The 22,996-nt window shown below is 36.1% G+C and overlaps 1 protein-coding gene across 19 annotated transcripts in view; it reads right to left on the reverse strand.

Annotated features, from left to right (window-relative positions):
• The window catches only part of MYT1L (myelin transcription factor 1 like), a 305,006-nt gene that overhangs the window by 39,997 nt on the left and 242,013 nt on the right, over positions 1-22,996 (reverse strand). For 12 of the 19 annotated variants that reach the window (XM_077782400.1, XM_021551206.3, XM_021551208.3 and 9 more), the window contains 5 exons: positions 20,117-20,364; positions 17,603-17,839; positions 15,805-15,926; positions 15,380-15,442; positions 14,813-14,881 (listed from right to left, as the gene is read on the reverse strand). In XM_077782400.1, the coding sequence (XP_077638526.1) occupies positions 14,813-14,881; positions 15,380-15,442; positions 15,805-15,926; positions 17,603-17,839; positions 20,117-20,364 (739 nt within the window). The remainder of the gene's footprint in view (positions 1-14,812; positions 14,882-15,379; positions 15,443-15,804; positions 15,927-17,602; positions 17,840-20,116; positions 20,365-22,996) is intronic. The other 7 variants (XM_077782409.1, XM_077782407.1, XM_077782406.1 and 4 more) reach the window with 1 other exon arrangement.

Here is a 22,996-nt window from a genome sequence, read left to right on the forward strand (position 1 = left end):
TATCTTGTCCTACGTGAAGCAATTAACAAAGGGTCTGATGGGTACTGCAGTATGACCTTGAAGCTGTCACTTCCTATGAGTTTCCCAGAGGTTTGGAATGACTTCAAAATCTATGCATCTGGAATACTCAAAAAGGTCAGCATCACAGCAAGGGATTCTGAGTCAAGCTATCAGATTAGTACTGCTACAAGCAGAGGAAAAAAGATTACCAGATTTCATGTAGTCAGTGGCCTTAACAATCCACTGAAGCTGTTGGTAGGAGATTGGGCACAAGCCAACCCTAGCCATTCTTTATCTATTCTATTTTTCTGTTTCATGTTCAACTTGCACATGCACAAACAACAAAGAGAAGGATTCTACAAGATCACAAGAAAGGAGAGAGCTGGATCAAATGTATGGGGGAAAAAAGGCTGAGTGGGAAGGATGGAAAGAAAAAGAGCACGGAGAAAGTCCAATTTGTATGTCCTTCTTCAAAAATGGTGTATTTAAGTATGAAAGACCAAGCTAACAAAATACTTCTAGACCTATATAATACAGAAAGAAGCAAGAGTCCTGTCTCTAATGTGAGTTCTCTTAGCCTAGCATTATGGCAAAGCCACAAATCGATAAGACTGTAAAAATCTGTGAGTTCTCTGAGAATATATCCTGGGCAGCACGAGGGCTAAGATGTTTGCAAAAAAATTCCAAGTCCATTAAAATAAGCCAAGTGACAAAAAATGTAATGGGCTGGAATTTTCTTCACTATTAACAGCTTTTTTCCTGTTTCAAAAGACCAATTAAAAAGATGATTTTCAGTGCACATTCGGAAAACTAAGGTAAAAATAATAGTTTGGTGTTAAATGTTTAGGTGACTAATTGCATTTTAAGGTTGAGAGTTCTTTTGCTCCACATGCAGTCACTGCATTGTGCTCATTAGTACTTGAGAAGTGCTATTGTAGCATGAAGTTCCTTACACTAGATGGACTCTTACATGGTTTCTGCATGTCTGTGTTTCTCTCTGGGAATATCTGTCATCCAGTGACAGGGACAGGCTAACACTTGGATAACTCATGAGTTTCGCTTTCCCAGACAGATAAAGCAGAGATACTACTTTCTATGTTGGACTGAAGAATCTACAGCAAGTGAGCAAAATACTCCAGTTTTCATTTCATGAAAACAAGCAGCTTTTCCCCTCTAGGCCTAAAAACATTTGTCAGAAGCCTAAGTGAAGAAATATGAAAATACTGAGTGTGAATTGTATCAGACTGCGAGAGGCAGTCTAGTCTAGTACGAAGGCTAATGAACAGTGCAGCTAAGGGAAACCCAGTTTTGTTACTGATTTTCTGTGTGACTTGATACTGGTTCTTGAAACCCTCTCAGACTTGCTCTAATTTTTCATGTGGCTGACTTAAGACTCATGGTCCACACTGAGTGCTAACTTACCTCAGACATGCAGTAAGCATATTTAATTCATACTGAAGGGAAAAATCCCTAGTGAGAGTCTAGTTATGAACCCGTCTGCAAGGAGGACACTTGGGCATTACCACAGTTATGCCATTCCTACAAGAATTCCATCCTACTGCCTCAAGCTGGTAGACACAGGACAGACAAAACAGATGTAATGAACTAACACCTAGGAAGGTACAATTTTCTTCCCAGCACTCTCAGAACCACAAACATTAAGGTGCAGATTTGCACTACTACAAGACATTGCCAGATGGTTTTGGGCCTGAAGGACTTGATATCCAAGACTGAGGAAGTTAGTTTGCTCATTCTTATGAAAAGTGCAAGGGAATTTTGCTGCTGTCTGCAAATACCTAACTGGTTGGTGTGGTGAAAGCATAACAGAAATTTTCTCAGAGCTGCATAGCTGAATTTTATCCCCAATAAGGGGATAAAATTCAGCATGTGAAAGTAAATTTATTATAAATGAAAAAAAAGTAGCCAAGCATCAGTCTGGTCAAACACTGGAATACTTGTGGGACCTGTAACCTTGGCAAAACTCATAACTTGACTGGACAAGGCAACCTATTCCAACTTGTTCTAAGCAGGAGCTTAGAGTAGCTAACATTTGGATACCCCTAGCTACATGATTTTATAATTTTGTAATGCATTGTAAAAGCTGTATCAGAGAGAATACTGTTTGGCCTCCTATTGGCAGTACAGATGCAGCCCTTAGTTAGAGACTATTCCAGAAACATCACACACTATCATTTTTCCTTGATTCCAGTCTCTTCTGCATAGTTCAAATTTCAACCATCAGCAAATTTATCATATAGTTTTATATATTCAAAATATTTGGGTATTTCTTTGCATTTGTATGTGTTCTTCTCAACAATTGAAAGTGATGATTTTGAAGTCCAGCTCGCAGAATTAATGAATGCTCAAAAATTGTCAGTGAGGTAGATGAAGTGGATCACGACAAACATCCTGATCAGTGAGAGAGACTGTATACCCGAGATAATACTCTCAGCTTCTACTTTGGACATCCATCTGCCTCTGCTTCGGAGTTTCCTGTTCCCCCTGAAAGGATGCTGCAGCTGTCTGGGTAGCAGTAAAAGAAACAACAGAGCTTTTAGTACAGAAACCTGAAATTGGTGTCATTTCACCCTAACCTGTCAGAGCGGATGAGGCAGTTTGCACATTATGAGAACAAAGGAGGTAGCCCTTCAGTGAGGGGAGGAAACTGGTAAGACCCTTAGAACTGTTTCAAGCTAAACTCTTAATTTTTCTGTTGGAATCTGAGACTGTATTGAACAGCACTTCAGTAATAATTCCAGCTTCATATGAATGTTCCAAGGTATCATTAAGTAGAACAACTGAGAATAAATTGTGCTTTTCACTGTCATGGGATATGGTCTCATGTCTTTTCTTGCTTTGGCCCTCTTTACTTCTCAAAGTTAACATAGGCAGAAAGTCCATGCTTCTGTACAATTCCCACTTCTGCAACTCTCATAGAACAAGGCAGTGCGAGTTCGGTTTATACTGCAAACATCTCATGAAAGAGCCACATCAGGTTTGCAGTCTGAGAGCTGCAGGAGTAGTTTCCCAAGCAGCTGCACAGCACAGAGAGGTTGGAGGTTCCAGCCAGGGACAAAGGGCTGTGTTGGAGGTTCCAGCCAGGCACAAATGGCCCCGTGTGTCTGCATGCAGTGCTCGGGCTCTGTTGTAATCAGGGCTCACAGTTCCCATGCACTGCAGAGGTAGAAAAGCAGCTCTCAGTGAGATGCTAACTTTGCCTTTAATGACTTTGACAAGAAGGTTTCCCTCTGAATTTTTCAAAGCAATAAACTTTTTTCCAAAACCACTCCTGTTTTAGGTTCTTATAGTCAAATAACCCTGTGCATGTATTTAATGCTCTTTACTCTGATTTCTAGCTGACTTGGTTTGTGTTGATACAGACCTTGTCTAAACTTTGATTAATACTTTTCTTTTTCTAGGCTGACGACGAAGACCCATAACTTTCTATTATCAGAGTGAATATTTACATCTTCTAGTCAAACTGCCAAAATATATTTTAAGAAACCTACTTCTTGCATGAAGTAGAGATAGGTATAATTCCACTCACCACCCATTCAGACACAGGAAAACCACTAATTTCAAGATGAATACAGGATTACAGGAAGATCAACTGTGGAATAAGTTACCCAGCAAACTACATCTTACAGAAATGTCTCCCACAGATTGCCATTTCCCAGTACTTATAGTTGTCAACTGTATCCCTTGCACAGAATGTAATCCATTGGCAGTATCTTTAAAAACAGCCAATTCCCCCTTTCCATGGTGAGAGGAGTTTGTAAGAAAAATCACCCCTTGGATAAGTATCTTATTCATTGCATTTACTTTACCTTTGAATGGAAGTATCTTCATTGACATGAACAGATAAAAAGAAGTTTTTCTTAACCTTTAAGATAATCCCACTTCCTTTTGAATTTTAAGATGGAATAAAAATATTTTTGAGAATGTTCTTGATTATGCAAGACCTTATATGAAGATATAAACACATCTGGTCTGTGATACATTAACACTCACAAGAATTTTGCAAAAATTTGAGGTATGTGGTCCTGATGTGTTTATGTATTACTATTTGTGAATCAGCAGCATTTACTCTGGCTTCAGTAGAGTTAACACAAAAATTTGTAAAAATGAAATTAAAGTCAGTTAAATTATTAATAAACATAGTATTCTGGAGTTTTGCAGACTAAATTTGCAGAAAATTTTGCATTGAATATCAATAATTTTTAATTAACGGGGGTTTATTGTATCAAATAGAATTCCAACAAAAATTAAGAACGTCCTTACCAATACTTGAATAATTAAACTTTAAAAATACTATTTTCTTTATAAACAAATAATGATAGGACCCTGTCTATGACAGCATCAGCCTGAAACTGGTTTTGTCAACTGGAAGAAGTGCAAATTCTACGTGGAATTTGACCTCATAATATTGTTCTCACTCCATGAAAAACATGCTACTTAGGGAAAAAGCTTTTCAAAGTTGCAGAACATAATCTTGGATCTGAAGCCTGCTAAAGATAGTGGGAGGTGTTCTATTGACACAGTTGCCCAGGGATGCAGTGGATGCCCCATACCTGGAGGTATATAAGACAAGGTTGGATGGTGTTGTGTAACCTGGTCTAGTGGAAGATGCCCCTGCCCATGGCAGAGGGGCTGGAACTGGATGATTTTTAAAGTCCATTCCAACCCAAACCTTTCTATGTTTCTATGATTCTGTCATTTAAAAATATTTCAGATTAGGTCTCAGTAAAAAATTAGAACCATTGAAGGACTTTTTTCTGTGACTGGGAGTGTTGAGGAAAAACTTTATTTGTTTTAAAAAAGTAAAGAAAAAATTTCTTAATAATTTAATTCTTTCTTCACACTCAAGCCACAAAAGTTGTATTTGGTGTTATTCAAAAGCAAGGCCCTTGCCCCTCCTTCATGATACCTATACTTATAGAAAATACTTACGCTTTCCTGACAGATGTTGCTTGATTAGTGCATCAGAGGAAAACAAACCACCACCTACAATCGTTCCTGGAGAAGCCTTGAGGAGAAACCCATGATCTATCATTTTTAAAAATTATTCAGTTATTTTCATATAAATTTTTATGATTCCTCTGGAGTTTTTTCCTCTACTTTTTTTATAACTCTTATTCATGGGGAACAAACCCATTTTTCTCTGCAGTGTCTAGCATAACCAACATTTACAGCTTTTAAATTAAAACTTATTTGAGAAATGCGCAGCAGTTACTGAATTCACTCCCCATTAAATAATAACTCTGGGATTTAAAAGAAAAAAATAACAATATTTTTAAGAAATAATTAAGATTTTTTTTATTCTTTAGGAATTTTCTGACATCATGTGTGATTCATTACTAAAATAGGGATTCCAATCATAGAGTCAAAAACAAATGTTTATTGCCTATTAAGCTCTGAATTCAGCATTCAATAGATTGCATTTAAAGCAGGGTCATTTTATTTCTTTTAGATATCGTCAGTGTCTACAAGTAAACAAAAAACCCCTAAGTTTTACTGGTAAAAGCAGAAAGTTGTGATTTTGTAATTCTTCTTTAGAATACTTTTGATGTGCACCATGTATTCAAGAAAAGTGTCAGACTGGCTTAGAAGAAATAGTTTTCTACCTGTAAAAAAGAAAATAAGTCTATGACTTGGTTTTCTTATAAACTGCATCTGTATGTTTTGATTATTTTCCTATTTAATATAGAAGAAAAATACTTGGGCATTTAATCTCTTCTGAATAAATTACAGCTCTTTTAACTGATCATATGCTTTCATAATGATGTTCCCATTAATTTGCAGTCTGAAAATTTGGAAACTAGGTTCTGTTCATCTTGGTGTACTGTTAACTCTGAAGCCTGAAGAAGGCATTTTAAATATCACTCTGACTGACTACTTTACAGCTCATTATTTGAATTAAACTATGTCAATCTTACAACTCTGGAAACTAAATCTTAAATATAATTTATTCAGATTTATTTTCTGAAGGATCTGTCTTTTTTCATTTGTTTTCCACAGTCCAAAAAATAATACCTAATGATAGTAATGTACATAGTCCTCTGCCTCCTTATTACAGAAATCAACTACTGTTGAAACAGTACAGTGCAAGCACAGTCAAGCATACAAAAATAATCAATGATGGCCAGTGGTAAAGTACTCCTCAAAATTTAAGGTGGTTTCATACAACTGAGGCCATGCTGAAAGAGCATAGTGTTATCTGTGGAAGGAGAGAAATCAACAGACTTTGAAGCAGTGGAAATTCTGTGTGTGTTAGGATAGAAGACCAGTTTTTACATGCAGATGAGCAAATGTAAATTCCACTTACTGGGAATACAAAAATATTGTAAAAGATGAGGTGTTTATGAGGGATATGGGATATTTTAGAGATATAAAACATTGATATAGATACTACAGTGCTGCAAAAAATGTGTGCCACATAAAGTCCCAGTATCACTGAGATAAAAGTAAAGGGATGAATTTAACTGCATGGCAAAATCATATGTTACTGTGCAGATATAGACATCACATAATCAAGTTAGCAACTGGCCAGTTTAAGAAACCAAATAATGCAAGGAATTCTGTAACTTCAAAAAATTTAAGGCAATATTCAAAAAATAAGGCAATCAAACATGAATGCTAACCCAAGAGAGTAGCTGAGGGCATCTGCCCAGATCATCACTGTTGTATCTTAGCGTAACTCTTCCAAAGGCAGCTGAGCTATGCTAATTTACACCAACTGAGGATCTGGACAATCATGTTTAGGACTTCAAGTGACAAAATTACTTTTATTCTGGGATATTGATATTAAAGGATTTTGGCAAGTCTGACCAAACACAGAAAGTGCAAAACACTGCATTTTTAACTCCCCTTTTAGCAACTGTATAGTTTATGCAACTTCCCATAGGGATCGCCTCAGCACTTGGGATATACCACAGCATCATGTTGCAGATCTTTGCAGATCTGGATGGAATGATCAATTGGTTATGATTTGTTGACTTGAAGCAAAAATGATCAACACCACAATGGGAGTCTGCACAATTACCCAATTGTGCCATAGAAAAGACCCTTGAATTGATTACAAGCAAATGCCAGGCTGAATGAGATTAATTATGCAGGACAAGTTCAATGACAAAGTAGTATGACCAAATCCAAGGAAGACAGAGGCAACTGTACAAATGGAAAAACTCCAAGACAAGAAGGCCTTAGAGAGATTCACTGGGCATATTAACACAGCTAAACAAATTCATTTATAATTAATCAAAATTAAGTGCTCCTCTCAGAATAGTTGCTTAGAAACTGCACAGTATGGCACTAGAATGACTGACAAGAGAAAAGTTTCAAAAATTAAAATAAACCATCAAACAAACATTCACACTGAAATATTTGGTGATCAGTGAAGATCTAGGAACTAAGGAATGTATCTTCAAAACTGCCTAAGTTATCATTGCAGACACCAAATTCCAATTTCAAATTCAGGCATATAGAAGTTGCAGGGATGTGGATGCCCACCACTTACATTCTTTCTAAAAACGAAGACTCTTAAAGTCATAGAGGTTGCTTTGAAAAAATTGCTCTAATTCAGTGACCATTCATCTGAATTGAGACTATTTTGGTAATACCTGACTAGCAAATGGTTTTAAATACTGGTTCAAATCCAAACAGTAAAAAAAAAATACAAGCTACTGTTCTCTTTTGTTTTGAATAATTAAGCACATAAAGAAACAGGCTGTGAACTGTTTGGCTGTTGTAGATTCCACTATGCAAAGGAAGCCTCTCATTTCAGAGCATTTCATAGTGTTGACAACTTACTAAGGCCCTGATTCTGCAAGGTGCTTCATGCAAACAATTGAGTGCCTGCATGGAACATTTCACAGCATCAGAGATACTGATATGCAGATGGCTTTTAAGGAGGTTTTCAGTACATGCTTTTAAGACTACCTCTGAGTAATGAAAACAATGATGAAGGGTCTTATGCAAACAAAACTCAAGTGTTTTCCATTTCAGAGACAAAAGTTGACAAACTTAAGTGAGAAAAATGGAATGACTCAACCTTACCAGAGTCTGAATGAGTTATTCTAACGGAGAAAAAGCCCAGCCACTTCCATATGTAAAACTTATTGCGACTACAGAGATGAGGTTGCTGCAGATGATGGGTTTCTATACAAAAGGACATTATCATAACACCACACAACATGAGGTTGGAAATGCTAGGTATAACCTACAGTGCCCATTTGAGTATTGAGAAGTGCAGGAACAGAGCCCAAGGTGTTCTGTTCTGGCCAGGCATGCATGCTGCCATCAAAGATAAGGTATCCAAGTGGAAATCTGCAATAAATACAGGAAACAAAAATGCAAAAAAAACCCACTGAAACCACATAAGATTCCTAATTTCACTTGGCCCAAGGATTGTTGAGCAAAATGGGAAAGATTATTCCTTATAGGTGAACTAATAATTGGGGATCTATGTTCCTTGGTTTTGTTTTAATAAATTAAATTATACTAGCACACTAACTTGCAATTTAAGAACATATCCATCAAAAACTACAGTTTGTTCATTTTTTTTACCACAACATTGCAGATAAATTAATAAAACACTATAATTTACAAATGGCTCACTCAAGCACTTTTTAGCATTTTTCCAAATACATTACATCTGGTCCTTGCAATCACATTTCCTACACAAACATTAGCTAAAGTATCAAGGAATTTCAAAAAGTGTCTGCAGATTCAAAGGATACATACGTAGCATCAAAGGAGTATTTCAACTTAACACAAGATTACTTACTAGGTTCAACAACCTTAGTATTCAAGAAAAACTGTAATGACAACTTCTATTAAGTTTCCATGTAGAAAAAAAGACATAAACAATAAGAGTAAAAAGGTGATAATAGGAATGGAAATGATTACTTCTTTTGCAACAAAGAGTAATTTTCTAAGATAAAACTGAGTAAAAACTATATAATGGTTCTCAGTCTTGCTGCATTCTTAGAGGAGGACAGATGTAATCTCAATGGGAAGAGGGAAGGGGAAGATGGGAAATGGAAGGCAAGGCAAGGGATAATACTTCTTTGCGGATGAAAAACAAATGCACATCCAGGAACATCAGAAAAAACCTCAAGTGGAAAACACAGGATGGAGGAAGTGGAGAATTCACTCCAGTAGGTTACCAGACTTCTGCAGGAATAACTGGTTTAAGTACATAAAGTGACTGTATATTGGCAGAGCTATCAAGGTTTAAGATGGCACAGGAACTGGTCAATGTCCAAGAATAATATGGTCACCTATCTAAACAAGGAAATGTTACTGTGGTGTTTTACTAATATATCCTAATAATTTTTGTCTCTGCATTTAAAATTTATATTTGAAATGGCCTATTTTTAACCAGATGACTACAGCAAGGAGGAAAATACTACTCTTTTCCAGTATTTTTTTTTTTTTTTATATTCATCAGACTAAAGACAACAGAAGTTTCTCCATTTCTGGGAGGATGCCTCTTCTTCACATCTCTTGCTGAGGAAATTGCAGTAAAATCACATGAGTAGAAATAAATAATAGATAATATATCAATACAGAAGAGTTTTCCTAGAAGTATGAGGTAAGGATATCCATGCTATCATGAAAACACTGTACTGCATGGAGTTGTTTTTCAAGAAGAATCATGGCTAACCCAGAGAGCTTCAGAGAAGTTCACTTTTCTATGTGAACACTGCCAGGGTGACACCTCTAGGAACAGGGAGATGAGTGAAAGGAAGTTAAGAGGAAGAGCAGAAGATCACCAAGAATATGGAAATCACTGTGGCAGAATGACACGGAAAGGAGATGAAGGCAGAGAAATTCCAACTCTTTATTGTGGAAAACTGGCAAAAATGGACTGAGTTCATCACTTTGAGTTAAGAAGAGATGTGGGAAACAAAAGCTCTCAGGTTTCATTGTAGTGAGGGAAAGGAGGCTGCACTACTCTCTCCATAGGAAATACCAAAAAACATCCACCACAGAAAACAAGAAAATCCACAGATGTTTTAGGACTGAAAGACTGGCTATACCACAACAGTATCAGGAAGTATCCAAACTTGAAGGCACCTGGTTAAATTGTAAATCTTCCTGAGGATCAGATTCTTCAGGATAAGCTATAATGGGATTTTCTGGCAGAAAATTGACCCAAGACAACAAGGGTAGATGTTAAGGATGGGATATTTAGCTCCACAGTAGACCAAGCTAACACTTAGGGTATATACGTATATGTGTGTGTGTGTTTGTATGTATATATATATGCATACATATATATATATGTATATATATATATATATATGTATCTATATATATATGCATGTGTATATATGTATATATATATCTGTGGCCTTTGAAAAACTGTGATTATCTTTACATCAAAGTAGCACTAACTAGAAATAAGTTTGTAACTTTCTGGGAGTTTCTGGTACCTGGGTTCACAGGTTCCCACATTGAAAGGACACCAAGTAGAAATTCTCACAGTCGGTCAGCTGTGTTTTAGTTGGGATTGATTTAACAAAATGTGTCCTTTTAAAACAATAATTAATTTTCGCTTTGGATTTTCTTTGTTTTTTTTCCTTATTTTGAATAAGATTTAAAATGCTTCAAAATGATGTTTTTAACAGTATTTATAATTCCACCATGTTATTATAGTTTAGAAGCAATTATAACTGTTAGAAAAAACTGCTATGATAAGGAATAAATAAAGAAAACTGATACAAAAAAGGCCTCTTGATAAGATCACACTGAATTTAATTTATGAATACTTTAATATTGGTAACTGTCACTGCTGTTAACGGCTGTTAACTGCTTTCCCATCATAGTTAACTTTACTCATCAATATAGTGCTCCTAGGTCCTTTAAAAATTAGTTGCTTTTCACAAGTACTATAACCAAAATATTAATACTGGAAAAGTTTGGTTCCTTGCCAGATACTGATTTCTTCAGAAAGCTTTAAAGCTGTCAACCTTTTTTTTTTTTCCCCTAGCAAAGCAGAAGATATTGTCCTCTTATTTGGAGATCACTAACCAGCTGTAAATGCTTTAGTTAGCTGACAAACTATGCACAAAGGTTCTCACTTTCCTATTTGAGCTTTGGATGAAAATGAAAAATTGTGCAACTTGCATGGTAAACCTGAGCAAGAACCCTTACAGATGAGAAGCATGGTTGAAAAGGACTGATCCTGAACAATTTAATTGAAAGTTGCAACATTATTATTTTGAGAGCCAGGAAATGTGAGTAACGGAATCTTGGAGCCAGAATTTCCAAATGGCAATACAATAAGCATGACTGTTACGCAAAATAAACATTTCTCTAACCTTGTAGGATCCTTATATTATTTTGATTGTGAATGATATTATTAATGAATATTATTTGAAATGTCTGCTATTTTGTATTTTAGTTGGAATACAAAAAAGAAAAAAATAGTGTGTTAGCAAAATTCCAGTTAGGAAGCTACATTATACATTATTTGTATGTGTTGTAAAATACACACAAAGAGATCATGTATCAGTAAAATATGATATGAAAGCTTTACCAGCACATGTGTAATATCTGATGCATGGCAAAGCCATGAAAGTATTAAATCTTTCCAAATTATGCAGTCCAGAAATATGATTCCTATGCTACACTATCAGTTTTTCTGCTACACTATCAATTGTTCTCTGTACTCTAAACATTAAACAAGTATTTGCCAAGAATTTTACAAAGGCTGAAGTCTTTGCGGAAGAATGGAAAAAAATACATTGAAAACCTGAACAAGAAATAAAAGATGAAGAAGAGATGAGAAGAGTACAGATTGGTAGGGAAAGGACAAAAGGGATCTCAGCTTGTGTTATAGGTAAAAAATGTGTATACACTTCCCTCTACAGCCTGGAGCAGGAGCCAAGGTTACTGATTCTCACTACTCCTCCACTGTCAGCAAATGTGTGTGAAACATCCCAGCAATGTTCCCCATCTCCTCCTGGTGCCAGTCCATGCAGATCACTAAAGCTTCTACTGCAGTTGCTAACACAGCAGCCCAGGCTATGGAGCAGACACCAAAACATCCCATGGTGGCTGTTGGCCTGACAGATGGCCAGTAGTATCCCATATTATGGAACTTCTGCTTCTTTTCTGCTTCCTTGTCTTAGAAACAAGGAAATTATGCTCCCAGACCTCACACACAATGTAAATTGAGGACTTCACAGTTCAAAAATTTCAAAATCAAATTCTCTTATGTAGCTTTGGTTTAGTTGATTTGTGCATGCATGTTACATTTACATGATCACACCTTCTTCCATCTTAAGCAGACAAGAAGAGCATAAATGAGAGCTGTGTAAAGGACGCTGCCATCCATTGGACTCCTACTTCCCTGCTTTGAAATATATGTGGGAAATGCTAAGATGCTTTATTTCTGTCTCTGTACCAACTTCACAGGATGTAGAGACAGAGGACAATAAAAATATAAATGTGATGAAGGCAGGAGATAGGCTGATCAGACAAGGGAGCTTGAGACAGGGAACAATGTAGAAAAAAATGATGAAGAAAAACAGGACAGAGTAAATGGGCCAAGCGGAAGCTGGACTGATTAGAGTTTTGGGATAGGAGAAAGGACAGTATGGCTGCTCTGGAACTGGACTCTCCTGCTTTTTCTGCAGAGTACATCCCTTTTCACAAAGGGTCAATTACATTACAAAGATCTGCTAAATTCCCATAACTCAAAGCAAATTAAAGGGTTTGAACATATACAGTTCTCTACAATTTCTACTTCAGTGAAGAACTGACAAATTGAGTCCTAAAAGTATCCAAGTGAGCAATCAAAATTATATGCCTAAATTTCTGTTTTAAAATGAAGATAGTACCAACCCTATTTACTTCAGAGTATAACCACAGATGAAAACAAAATTCTTTTATAACTAAATAACTAAATATATTAGGAAACACTCATATGTGATGGTAGTGACAAATGTGTGAGTGAATGAATAAGTCTATCTTCAGAAGGCAGTTTGAGAAAACTGGAGTGAATAACAGGCAGGGCCTCACATGGGATAATAAAGGAAAAGAGAAGAATTTAATCAGTTGCTTATACAATGACTACTATCTGTCCTGTGCAATGATTTACTTTGTTATCCTGTGGAAAAATATATGATCAGAAAACAAAGAATTGCCATATAGTGCAAATATAAAGGAGAACTGAGTTAAGTAAGCCTGCTTAAAATTCTGTCATTTTGAAACTTAACAGATTTTTATGTGCTCAACTGGTATAATGATAACTGCTAGATTAATAACTTATGCTAATGAATAATAAATAATTGATTTTAAAACTAAAAATATTACTTTAACTTAATGTTGCATTTTACTTAGGAAAAACTTGAAATAAGTAGAGAGAGTGGCATGACATAGAAGTGGGATCTCAAGTTTAGGTGTTTTGGGACTTTTTTCTTCCTAGTTTCTACCTGGCAGCCTTGACTGCAGATGTTTGAGAAAAGCAGAGAAGATGAAGTAATTCAGAAACAGCTTCCTAAGATAAGTAGAAACCTTATAAAGGGTTTGCTTAAAATATTCATGCTGCCTCAAGAGTCTTCTGCTGTGTTTTGCTTATGCATTTATATTTCCTCTAACTTCTAGTATTTGACCCATCCCAACCCAAAATCCAGGTCCAAATCTGAGTTTCTCTGAGGTGTGCGTGACTTTCTCTGTCTATACTTAAATGTTTACCCTGATTTCATTTACATCCCCTTTTGCATATCACATATTCTTCTGGCAGCATATATCAGCATGACCTAAACTAATAGTTTCAAAACATTATTTTTTACTTTGTGGGAAATCAGCTGTAATTTTTGCATGTATTGTTTACCTCTAGCAAGTAGATTAGGTAAAACTAGAGATCAGTTTTACTCCAGCAGTTTTCTCATGCTTGCTTTCTTATTTTTCCCATGGTTTACATCAAGAGTTGTTTGGTTTTTTTAAATCAGCATATGTACTGAACTCAAGAAATGGTTTGTAAAAGAGAGTACTGCTAAGCAGTATGGCAGCATGTGATATCCATTCATACTTTCCTTACTGAATTTTCCTCATTTCTTGTGAACATTTTTCCATCTTAACCAAATCACCAGCTCAGGAGCACCGCCCTGTCATAGCACTAATATGTGCTATAGTTCTTCCACACAAAGAGTTGCAGTAGAGCATATGTGCAGGAAGACAGAACAAAGCTATGTCTCATGATTCTCTAACATTCATCATTCAAAACTGTTACTCCAAAGAACTGAAAGGAATAGTAAAGAACTTGTTTTAAGCAGGGGATAACTAAGTAAACATTAAAAAAACATAGTCACATGAGAAAATGCATTAGGCTGGTAGCAATGATACGAACCTGGGGAAAATTATGCAAGCGTTTGGGAAAAACAAATTGTTCTCCCTCCAACTGTGTCTGAGAAACTGCAATGCTTTACTGCTTGTGTAATCAGAAATGTTTCATCAGTCTGATTTCACATCTGTATGGGAATTTTCTGTTCTAACTAGCAAACTCAAAGTTCAGAAAAAAATTGAATAGGAATTCAAACATTAAGATCAAATTCCAGAAGTTCTGTCTTTTGTCCATCCCTGTCGCCTAACAGACACACAAAAGGACATACTAGGCCAACAGACTTATGTACAGAGCCCCTCTGTATGGAATTTCTAGAGACTTCAATACATGTTCCAAGCATGATCAGCCCCTTCTGCAGCAGCTCTCCAGACAGCATTTCTAATTTCTGATAAAACTTTACACAATTTGCAGTCAAATAAATACTTATAAAGAAAATATTTGTTCTTTATATCTTACTTGAGTTCTTGTGAGCTTGTGGCCAGCATACTCCGAATGCTTTTGTCAGCCAAGGGACAGCCAGATAAACTGTAAGACATGGCAGGACATACAAGTATGTTAATCTTCTTATTAACTGAACACTGTCAAACAAACACAACATAAAAATTAAAAAGTAAAAGTTTGTAATGCAGAAAAGCGATGGGGCAAGTGCTGTAATATTGAATTCTGTAATATAGTTAACCCTCTGAATATATTTAGTTATCAATATTACTTCCAAAATTACATACTGTAAATGTTCTTGTTTGTTTGTTTGTTTTTCTATGAACTAGAAAAATATAACAAAAATATTGGAGATTCCTGGGTTAACTACTTAAATGCTTAAGGAATACTTTGGAAATTTTAGTAATCTATTTAAAAATAAAAGACGTTTATACAACACACAAATTAGCATGCTTTTAAGATCAACATATATTACTCAAAGGGTTAACACATAGTTCAACGTTTTACTTTGACAGCATTGTTGAGGTAAGCTGAAAACAATAAATTGAAAAGACAGAATCCACCATGAAAAAAATGAAGTCACACCTTCTATGTGAGGCGTAATTACCAGTCACATGACCACTCCCATCACACCCTGGTGTTGGACATCTGCCACCAAACAAAAACAAAAACAGCCAAAATAGTAAGTATGTTTAAAAAAAAACTTTTAAAAGTTTCATTGTTTCCAGTTTAGCTGCAATGACTGCAAGGGGTTTTAAGCATCCTAATCGAAAAGCTGCAAAATGAACAGGTTTAAATGAAAATGGCGTCTCCATACAATATAGCATCATTAAGAACAAGCAAATACACGTTAGCTTATCACTTTACTTAACTGGCAGTTTGAAACATTTATATGCTGCAAATGTTGCATGCTCATACTGCAAGGCGTATATGTATTCGTTGGTTTAAAAAAAGACAAAGAGAGAAAAAGTTAAAAGGAGATAAATAATTTCACCTCACATTATGCTTACGTTATTAAATCCTTTTTGCTCTCTTTGCATTGAGGGTATTTGGGTTTAGGACTTGGGATTGTAACTTCACCAGGATACCTTCTTTCTTCAAGTGCCTCTTGGAAAGGATCCAAATCTTCCGGCTACAGGCAAATATATATATATATTAATTTCAGCTAGAGAAGGTCACAACTTGCACAAAATAATGCAAAGCAGAGTCATAAGATGGTATCTCCTTCTTATCCTATTCTGACTGAGAAAATTAATGAAATTATTTTATATTCTTTCACATACTAAACTTATGAATAATATTTGAATATTTTGATTAAGACTTCACAATATGTGAAATATATAATTTATTTAATTAGAAAAAGACAAAGGAAAAACTCCAGCTTTTTCTGTAGCTGTCATATTATTTTCCTTTAAAGACTCAGGTTTTTTCCCTAAAGTCAATGTACGAGAGAGGAAATGCAAAAAAGATGACTAAATGCAGTATCTTATTCATCAAAAAGCCATCTTAAGTAGCATTTTAAAGGATTTAGAACACCTCAAAGATGAAAGAGAAGCAATCTTAACATCTACACACAGCATCTCAGTCTGGGACAAATCTCAATGGATCTGTCTGGCAAGACAGAATGATATAATTTGTAATTAACTTTAGTGATGTTCCGAAATTTAAGCCTATCTATTTCAGGAATGCAGTGGCCAAATGCAGGGATTCAAGGATTCCTGCAGATGGTGCTATAAACAACATAGTAAAAGTAGGGAGTTCTTGGAAAAAACATGCTGCTTTACCTCACATTTCCTTGATAGTGACAGATTTCCTGCTAACTTCAGTGAAATTAATAGCAAAACTGTACCACCAAAGCTAGAATGCATTCGGGCTATCTAGGGAAAATCCCACTTCATTATATATTTCAAAGATACTGAGAATAGTTTTATGGTTTAATTAAATTGGCAAGAGATGTGTTAAACACAAATGATTAGCCTGATTTTTAGCTGTAAACCAAGTAGAAGTCCTCAAACAACTAAACTGAACTGAGTGCAGGATTTGAAGCTGCAGAATAGATAAGTGTCAAAGCCTGACAGAAAAAAGCAGCATCACTGAACTTTGTCAGCAGACCTCTTCAGTGTCCTGTCTATTCTGTTTTGAAAAGCAATAAAAATTCATTGACATATTTTCTTTATTTGCCTCTTCTCTTTAAAGGGTTTTGCTGCTGTCTTGGTATTATAAGTAGAAAAGTAACACTGATTTCTTATATCTCTCCTTTGTATTTTTGAAAAAAAGTATTTCATTAATGCAGGCCCTTACACAGAGCTATCAAGAATATATAAGTAATCTAGAAAATTAGTTGAAAGCTTACATTTGCTCTGCTACTTTGTTTAAATTGATTTCTAAGTAATACATGCTTTTAAATAGCACATCATTTATGGTTTTCAAATTCGGGAGAATATCTTGTCTTCAGTGATGATTATCCCAGTACTGCACGGTTATGTCAACTTGCTTATACAGAGTAACATAATCTGGATACAGCAAAACATCTTTACTGCAGAAAATATTTGTTAACAAGATGATGCTGTTAGAAAACATGATTCACATTCATGGTTCAAATGCTGTCTTATGGAACTTAGTCACAGATCAGATGTGTGCCAGTATGATATAGTCCTAAAGATTAACCAGCAAAAAATTCCTTTTTGTAGAAATTCACCAGTTTTGTCACATACTAATTTTGCTTCCTATTTCCCTCCAAATTCCAGAAAAGTAATGAATTACCAAAATTAGACTGCAACAAGAACTATATAGATGAAAAAGACATACATTAATTTCTTTGGAATCATCTTCATCTATCCTACTTGGCTTCATTTTAGTGTAGTCCACTGGCAAGTCCCAGCAGTCACCCTCATTCAGTTGGTAACAGCGGTTGTTCATCACGGCTTGTCGTTGTGGGGACATTGGCTCCAGTGGGGTCAAAATGGTGCAGCAGCCATCTCGCTGCCTCTGCTTGTTCATGCTCAGATCCAACGTCCCATTTTCATCGACTTCCATATCAGGATTCTGTCAAAATAAGAAAAATATTGTTAATTCAGCTTCACACTGGCAAACTGCTACCTCTTCTTCAATCTGATTGCCTAGCAGAATGATAAAATGCTTTTCCATTCCTGTATAGATTGTAAGCATTGAGCCCCCTCCTACACATAGCATGATGCTGTTACACAACATTAATGCTGTTAAAGTAGATTTCTTCCTGAATGGCTAATTTGATGTTTGGGGGGAAAGGGGAGAGTCTTCAGTACCCTTCTTGCCACCCAGCATGTAAGTGCAAAATACGATACATAAAGGAGAAAGCTCTAAAGGTATTTTCTTGCCATTGTCTTTATGTTCTTGATTTATTCTGTGACAGGTGAAGTACCCTGTGAGGTAACATCTGCATAATTCTTGTTTTCAGTCATGGCATGCATCTGGGTGATTGGAGAAACAAAAAACAGCTAACATTAAATAACCTTTGTTTCTTTTTCTTTTACATTTGTAGTCAGTGCTTGAATAGATAATGTCAGAAAATTAAACAGGGAGGTAGGGTACCAAAAGAAGTCCTTTTGGACACCATTTGTCAATGAGGAAATGCATTTTTAAGTTTCACAGCTCCTTCCCTGCAGATGAACACGTATTAACAATTCATGTACCTATTTTGATAATAATTTGTTCCAATTTCTGTGACAACTGGTACTGTGAAAAATGGGATGAGTATGGGCTCTTTTGCAGAAACAAACAAGTGTTGACTATTATACTAGATAAGGAGAAATACAATATCTTAAAATGAACACAAAATTTAAAAACTAAGGACAGATAAGATAAAAATGCCCATAGAGAATCCCTCATCTTTCCAAAAACGAAGTGTTCCAGGATAAATTTGGTTTCATTGTGAAATGAATGTGACTCTGACTGACTCCTTTTATGTCTGGTGACTTTCCTTCCTCTTGAGTAACAACAGAGCTGCAGGAAACCACTGCAAATGCAAATCTCTCTTTCTGAAATACTGCCTTTTGTTAAAGCTTATATCTAATTGCTGATATCTGGCTAATTTAATTTAGAAAGTTTTTTTTTTTATCTTCTCAGACTTATTCCTTCGGTTGCAATATAGTGACACATTAGGAAAGAGGCCCTTTCTGGCTTAGACACAGAAGATTTTTAGCACTGTATTCCAACTTCTCCCATCATACTGAATAGAGAAGAACTGCATTTATTTACATGAGAGAAAGAGATTTCCCTCTTGAACAGTACTAAATCAATTAATATAAAAAGCAGTTTTGAAAACAAAGTCCATTCTGTCTTAGAGCGTGATTATTACTAATACTGCTACAACTTTAGTTTGTTATGAATGATCATAACATGAGGTGGTTTGCACAATGAGAGAAAGCAAACCTTTGTCTATAGGAGAAGAAGAGAACATGTCTGCCAGCTCAAAATCTCTCTACAAGCAGAATAAAAATGTTTCCTCTGCACTGCATCTGTCTGCTCAGCCATCTAGTGGTCTCCTGTAGGCAGCACTGTACTGTTTGCTTGTGCATGTTAAATACTCATTTTTGAACAATTATCAGAGCTAAAACTTTAAAGTTAAAAATGAAATCTACTAAATCTTTGACGAATGTTAATAGCACACTGTTTTTTCTTAATACAGAAAGCTTAATAACAAAAGCTTTTATTTTTATCTGTATGGCTATTTTATATGGACATACAGAACAGCAGTCACTACACAAGACTATTATGCACATTTGAAGTCACCTGTGCTGGAGGATTGGTTCATTTCAAATATATTATGCATTGACTTAAAAACTCTGGTATCACAGACAGGCAAGAAATTGTAACATACAGCACCACAGATTTCTCTGCACTTAATCTTACAAGCTTAGGTCCCATTTGTGCCTTTTAAATGAAAATGCAGAGTTAAATCTTAATCCCTTTGCCAAATGTATGAACATTTGCATTTTTCAAAAAAAAAAAACCAAACAATACCTAAACAGTAGTGAAATTAGTACCACTTGAACAATCCAAACATCTTTTATAATTACAGTAAGAGACAAATTTAAAAAAGGAGTACATGGTATCAGTATCATTAGTTTATAAAACCATCATGATTTCCTGCAATACTTGTGAGCAATTTGTATCTTTCTTTTGGTATTTTTTCTCCCTGCTTTAGCAGAGCCACCAGATTATGTTCATTTTGAGGGGGGAAAAAAAAGGCAACATTTACTAAAGCTTTTCTCTCAATCAGGGCTGCAGAGCAAGTACAGTTAAGAGAAATCTTTATCAACAAACAGATTTACTGATTTTTACCCTTGCACAGAGATCCTGAGGCTTAGTGGAGAGGTTCTGAGGCATCTCCCTGCAGCGGGTGGAGAGATTCAGAATAGCAGTAGCAGCCATGTGTGCTGCCTCCATGTCATGAGTATAGTCAAAGCTGCTCTTGCTGCAGGTACTGCTGGCACTGCTGCCTCCACCACAACTCATATTGCTGCTGCTGCTAGGGGCATAACTGCTTGTTGTACTGCTGGTTGGACTTGAATTCTTACAGTAGCGTTTAGCTGTGGGAAGAAATATGACAAGGATGACTCAAAAGAAGAAGCATTCTGCATAAATGAAGAGGAAAACAAACTGCTGGAGGTGAAATTTATAATGAGGAACAGTAACCAATGCCAAAAAAAAAAAAAAATGCCCGCAATAAGAATGATGGCTGTATTTCTTGATTTCTGTCTGTGAGTTTTATATGCTACATGTGTGAAATTGCATGAAATAACCTCCTGTAAAAATCTGCATGACATGATCATGAATTGTTCTGACAAACAGACTGGATTTATAAAACAATAAAAACACAAACACTGCTTTTACCCCACATATATAGTCAGACATAAGGTACAATCTGCTCAGCTCATTCATTTTTATTAATGTCAGGCAATGAAACACTATGGGACCTTTTCCTATTTACATGAGGAACTGTTAGTTTAAGGCCTAGAACTCCCCAGAATTAATTGGAGATCAAACCTACTGCAAGGCTGATAAGCTTGGCCTCTGGGCCACAGCACCACCCATATGTCCTCAAACACCTCATGCTTCCTAAAAGCTTTATTTCCTCCTACACCACTGGCAAATATTATGGCACTGGTCACCTCAAAGACAGGAGCACGACAGGAGAAAAAAGGTGGTTGTCATGTGTTAGTTTTACCATGACTTGCACAAAGGCAGAAGCAATGGCTGTTTATATGGCAACAACAGGTACAAGTGAAAAATCCCCCCTCCCCATTCAAACAACCTGAGCACCTATAACTCTTCATAAAACCAGTAAGGACCAAAGACACCCCTCCCTGCTCCCACTGTGGGGCAGTGATGCCCATCTGTGCTCTGACTGACACAAGCCACAGGTGGTCACAGAAGAGCCAAAGCACTGCCAGTGCTCATGTCCAGCCTATCTAAGCACAAGGCAGCACTGATGCTGCTTTTAAGTAATGCTCCTTGCAACCAAAGGTATTAGAGCAGTAAGGGCAAGCAGCCCTATTAGCCCATTTATTTCCCCAACCCTCTTCCCAGATGAGCTGTTTAAAAAGTGTTTATAAAAATGCAAGAAAGTATGAGCTCGTCTCCAAAATGTGTAAGTTTATGTATTTTCGGAAAAAAAAATAAAAGTCAAGGTCAGAGGATACATCCATGCATATTACAGCAACTACTACCCCTTAAGATGGAAATGTATACTGCAGAGATCATACCTTATAGCACAGTGTAACAATAACCAACTAGCATGCTGATTAGAGAGCTATACAAAAAAGGTCAGGCCCTAGACAGAGCTCTTCCGTGATGGGCTCCATTTAAATGCCAGGCTCTTCACTTGTATTTGTCTGAACAGACATACATATAATAATCTGCTCCCATGAGCACAGCCCATTTGTGAACCATGGCTGCTTTGGTAGGCAGACAGGGTTCAAAAGAAGAATCTGAAAGCAAAATGTCTCTGCTAGAGTTTATGACATCTTCCTTTCTCTAAAGAACTGAAAAAAATCATGGCATTATTTTTACTGCAAAGGAAATAGTGTTTTACTTAAATCATAACAGATGGAGTTTTCTCAGGAAAGCCACATAATGCACAGGGTGTGATTTTTTTTTAAGTGAAGTGAATGCTAAACATTCATCACATTTTTTTTTTGTTTTGAACACATAGTAGCACTACACTAGCAGGCTATCCACTAATAATAAATTTGTGAACTGTTCCTCAAGAGTATCATTATTAATATAGTAGTCAGTGGTGGTCATTAAAAATTCAGCATTTATCCATTGTTACTTTGCTACAGTATCCAAGACACGCAAGAATTTTCTTATACTTGAGGAAGCAAGTAATTTAATAATTCAATTTTTACTGTGTTATGTTAACACAGCTAGCACTCTGTACCACTGAACTTGCCAAATTAGATCTTTCAAAAATCATAGAAACAAATAAGACTTTTGTCATTTTCAGACAATGTTAGTCTTGTTATAGCAGGTCACATTTAGACAGACATAAGAGACATATTACATGTGAAATTATATATATATATATGAGAATGTGTGCTAAAGAGAGGGAGGGAAAGAGGCAGCTTTTATACATAGGACTAACCATCAGAAACTCATGCAGGCTCTGATATGGACTCCTCTGTGGCCTTGGTCAAACTACATTATCCCTTGAATTAATTTTCTCTACAAACAGAAAGTTGCTTCTAAAATTTAGCTGTGTTGTGATTCACTTGCAAAACACTTTGAAGATGTAAAGTGCTATAAGCATGCTACACAATTATTAGGTTTCAGATTACCAATAATTTAAGCAAAACTTACTTGGAGAGAAATGGCCATGGTTATCTTAACTTTACTACAGCTGTACATTTGAAGATGAGTCACATAACCCAGACTGTTCATTTCACATTAGCTTTTCAGAGAAACATTTTTAATGAATAAAATCAATCTGTTCACTAATGAAGGGAAAGCTGCATTGTTTCAATATCAGATAGCTCTGCTTGATACAATGCCCACCCCTGTGGCACCAGGTTTATGAAGCTCTGCAGTCCATCTATGCTTTGTAACCCAGAGCGAAACCAAATGTGAAGAACACCTTCCCCACTAAAAACAGACACAGATCTAACCAGCTGCATACCCAAACTGGGCTTCCATCAGATTATGCCCAGGGGCTGATTACAA

The sequence above is a fragment of the Lonchura striata genome, chromosome 3 (assembly GCF_046129695.1).
Source record: "Lonchura striata isolate bLonStr1 chromosome 3, bLonStr1.mat, whole genome shotgun sequence".
Classification (NCBI taxonomy): Eukaryota; Metazoa; Chordata; class Aves; order Passeriformes; family Estrildidae; genus Lonchura; species Lonchura striata.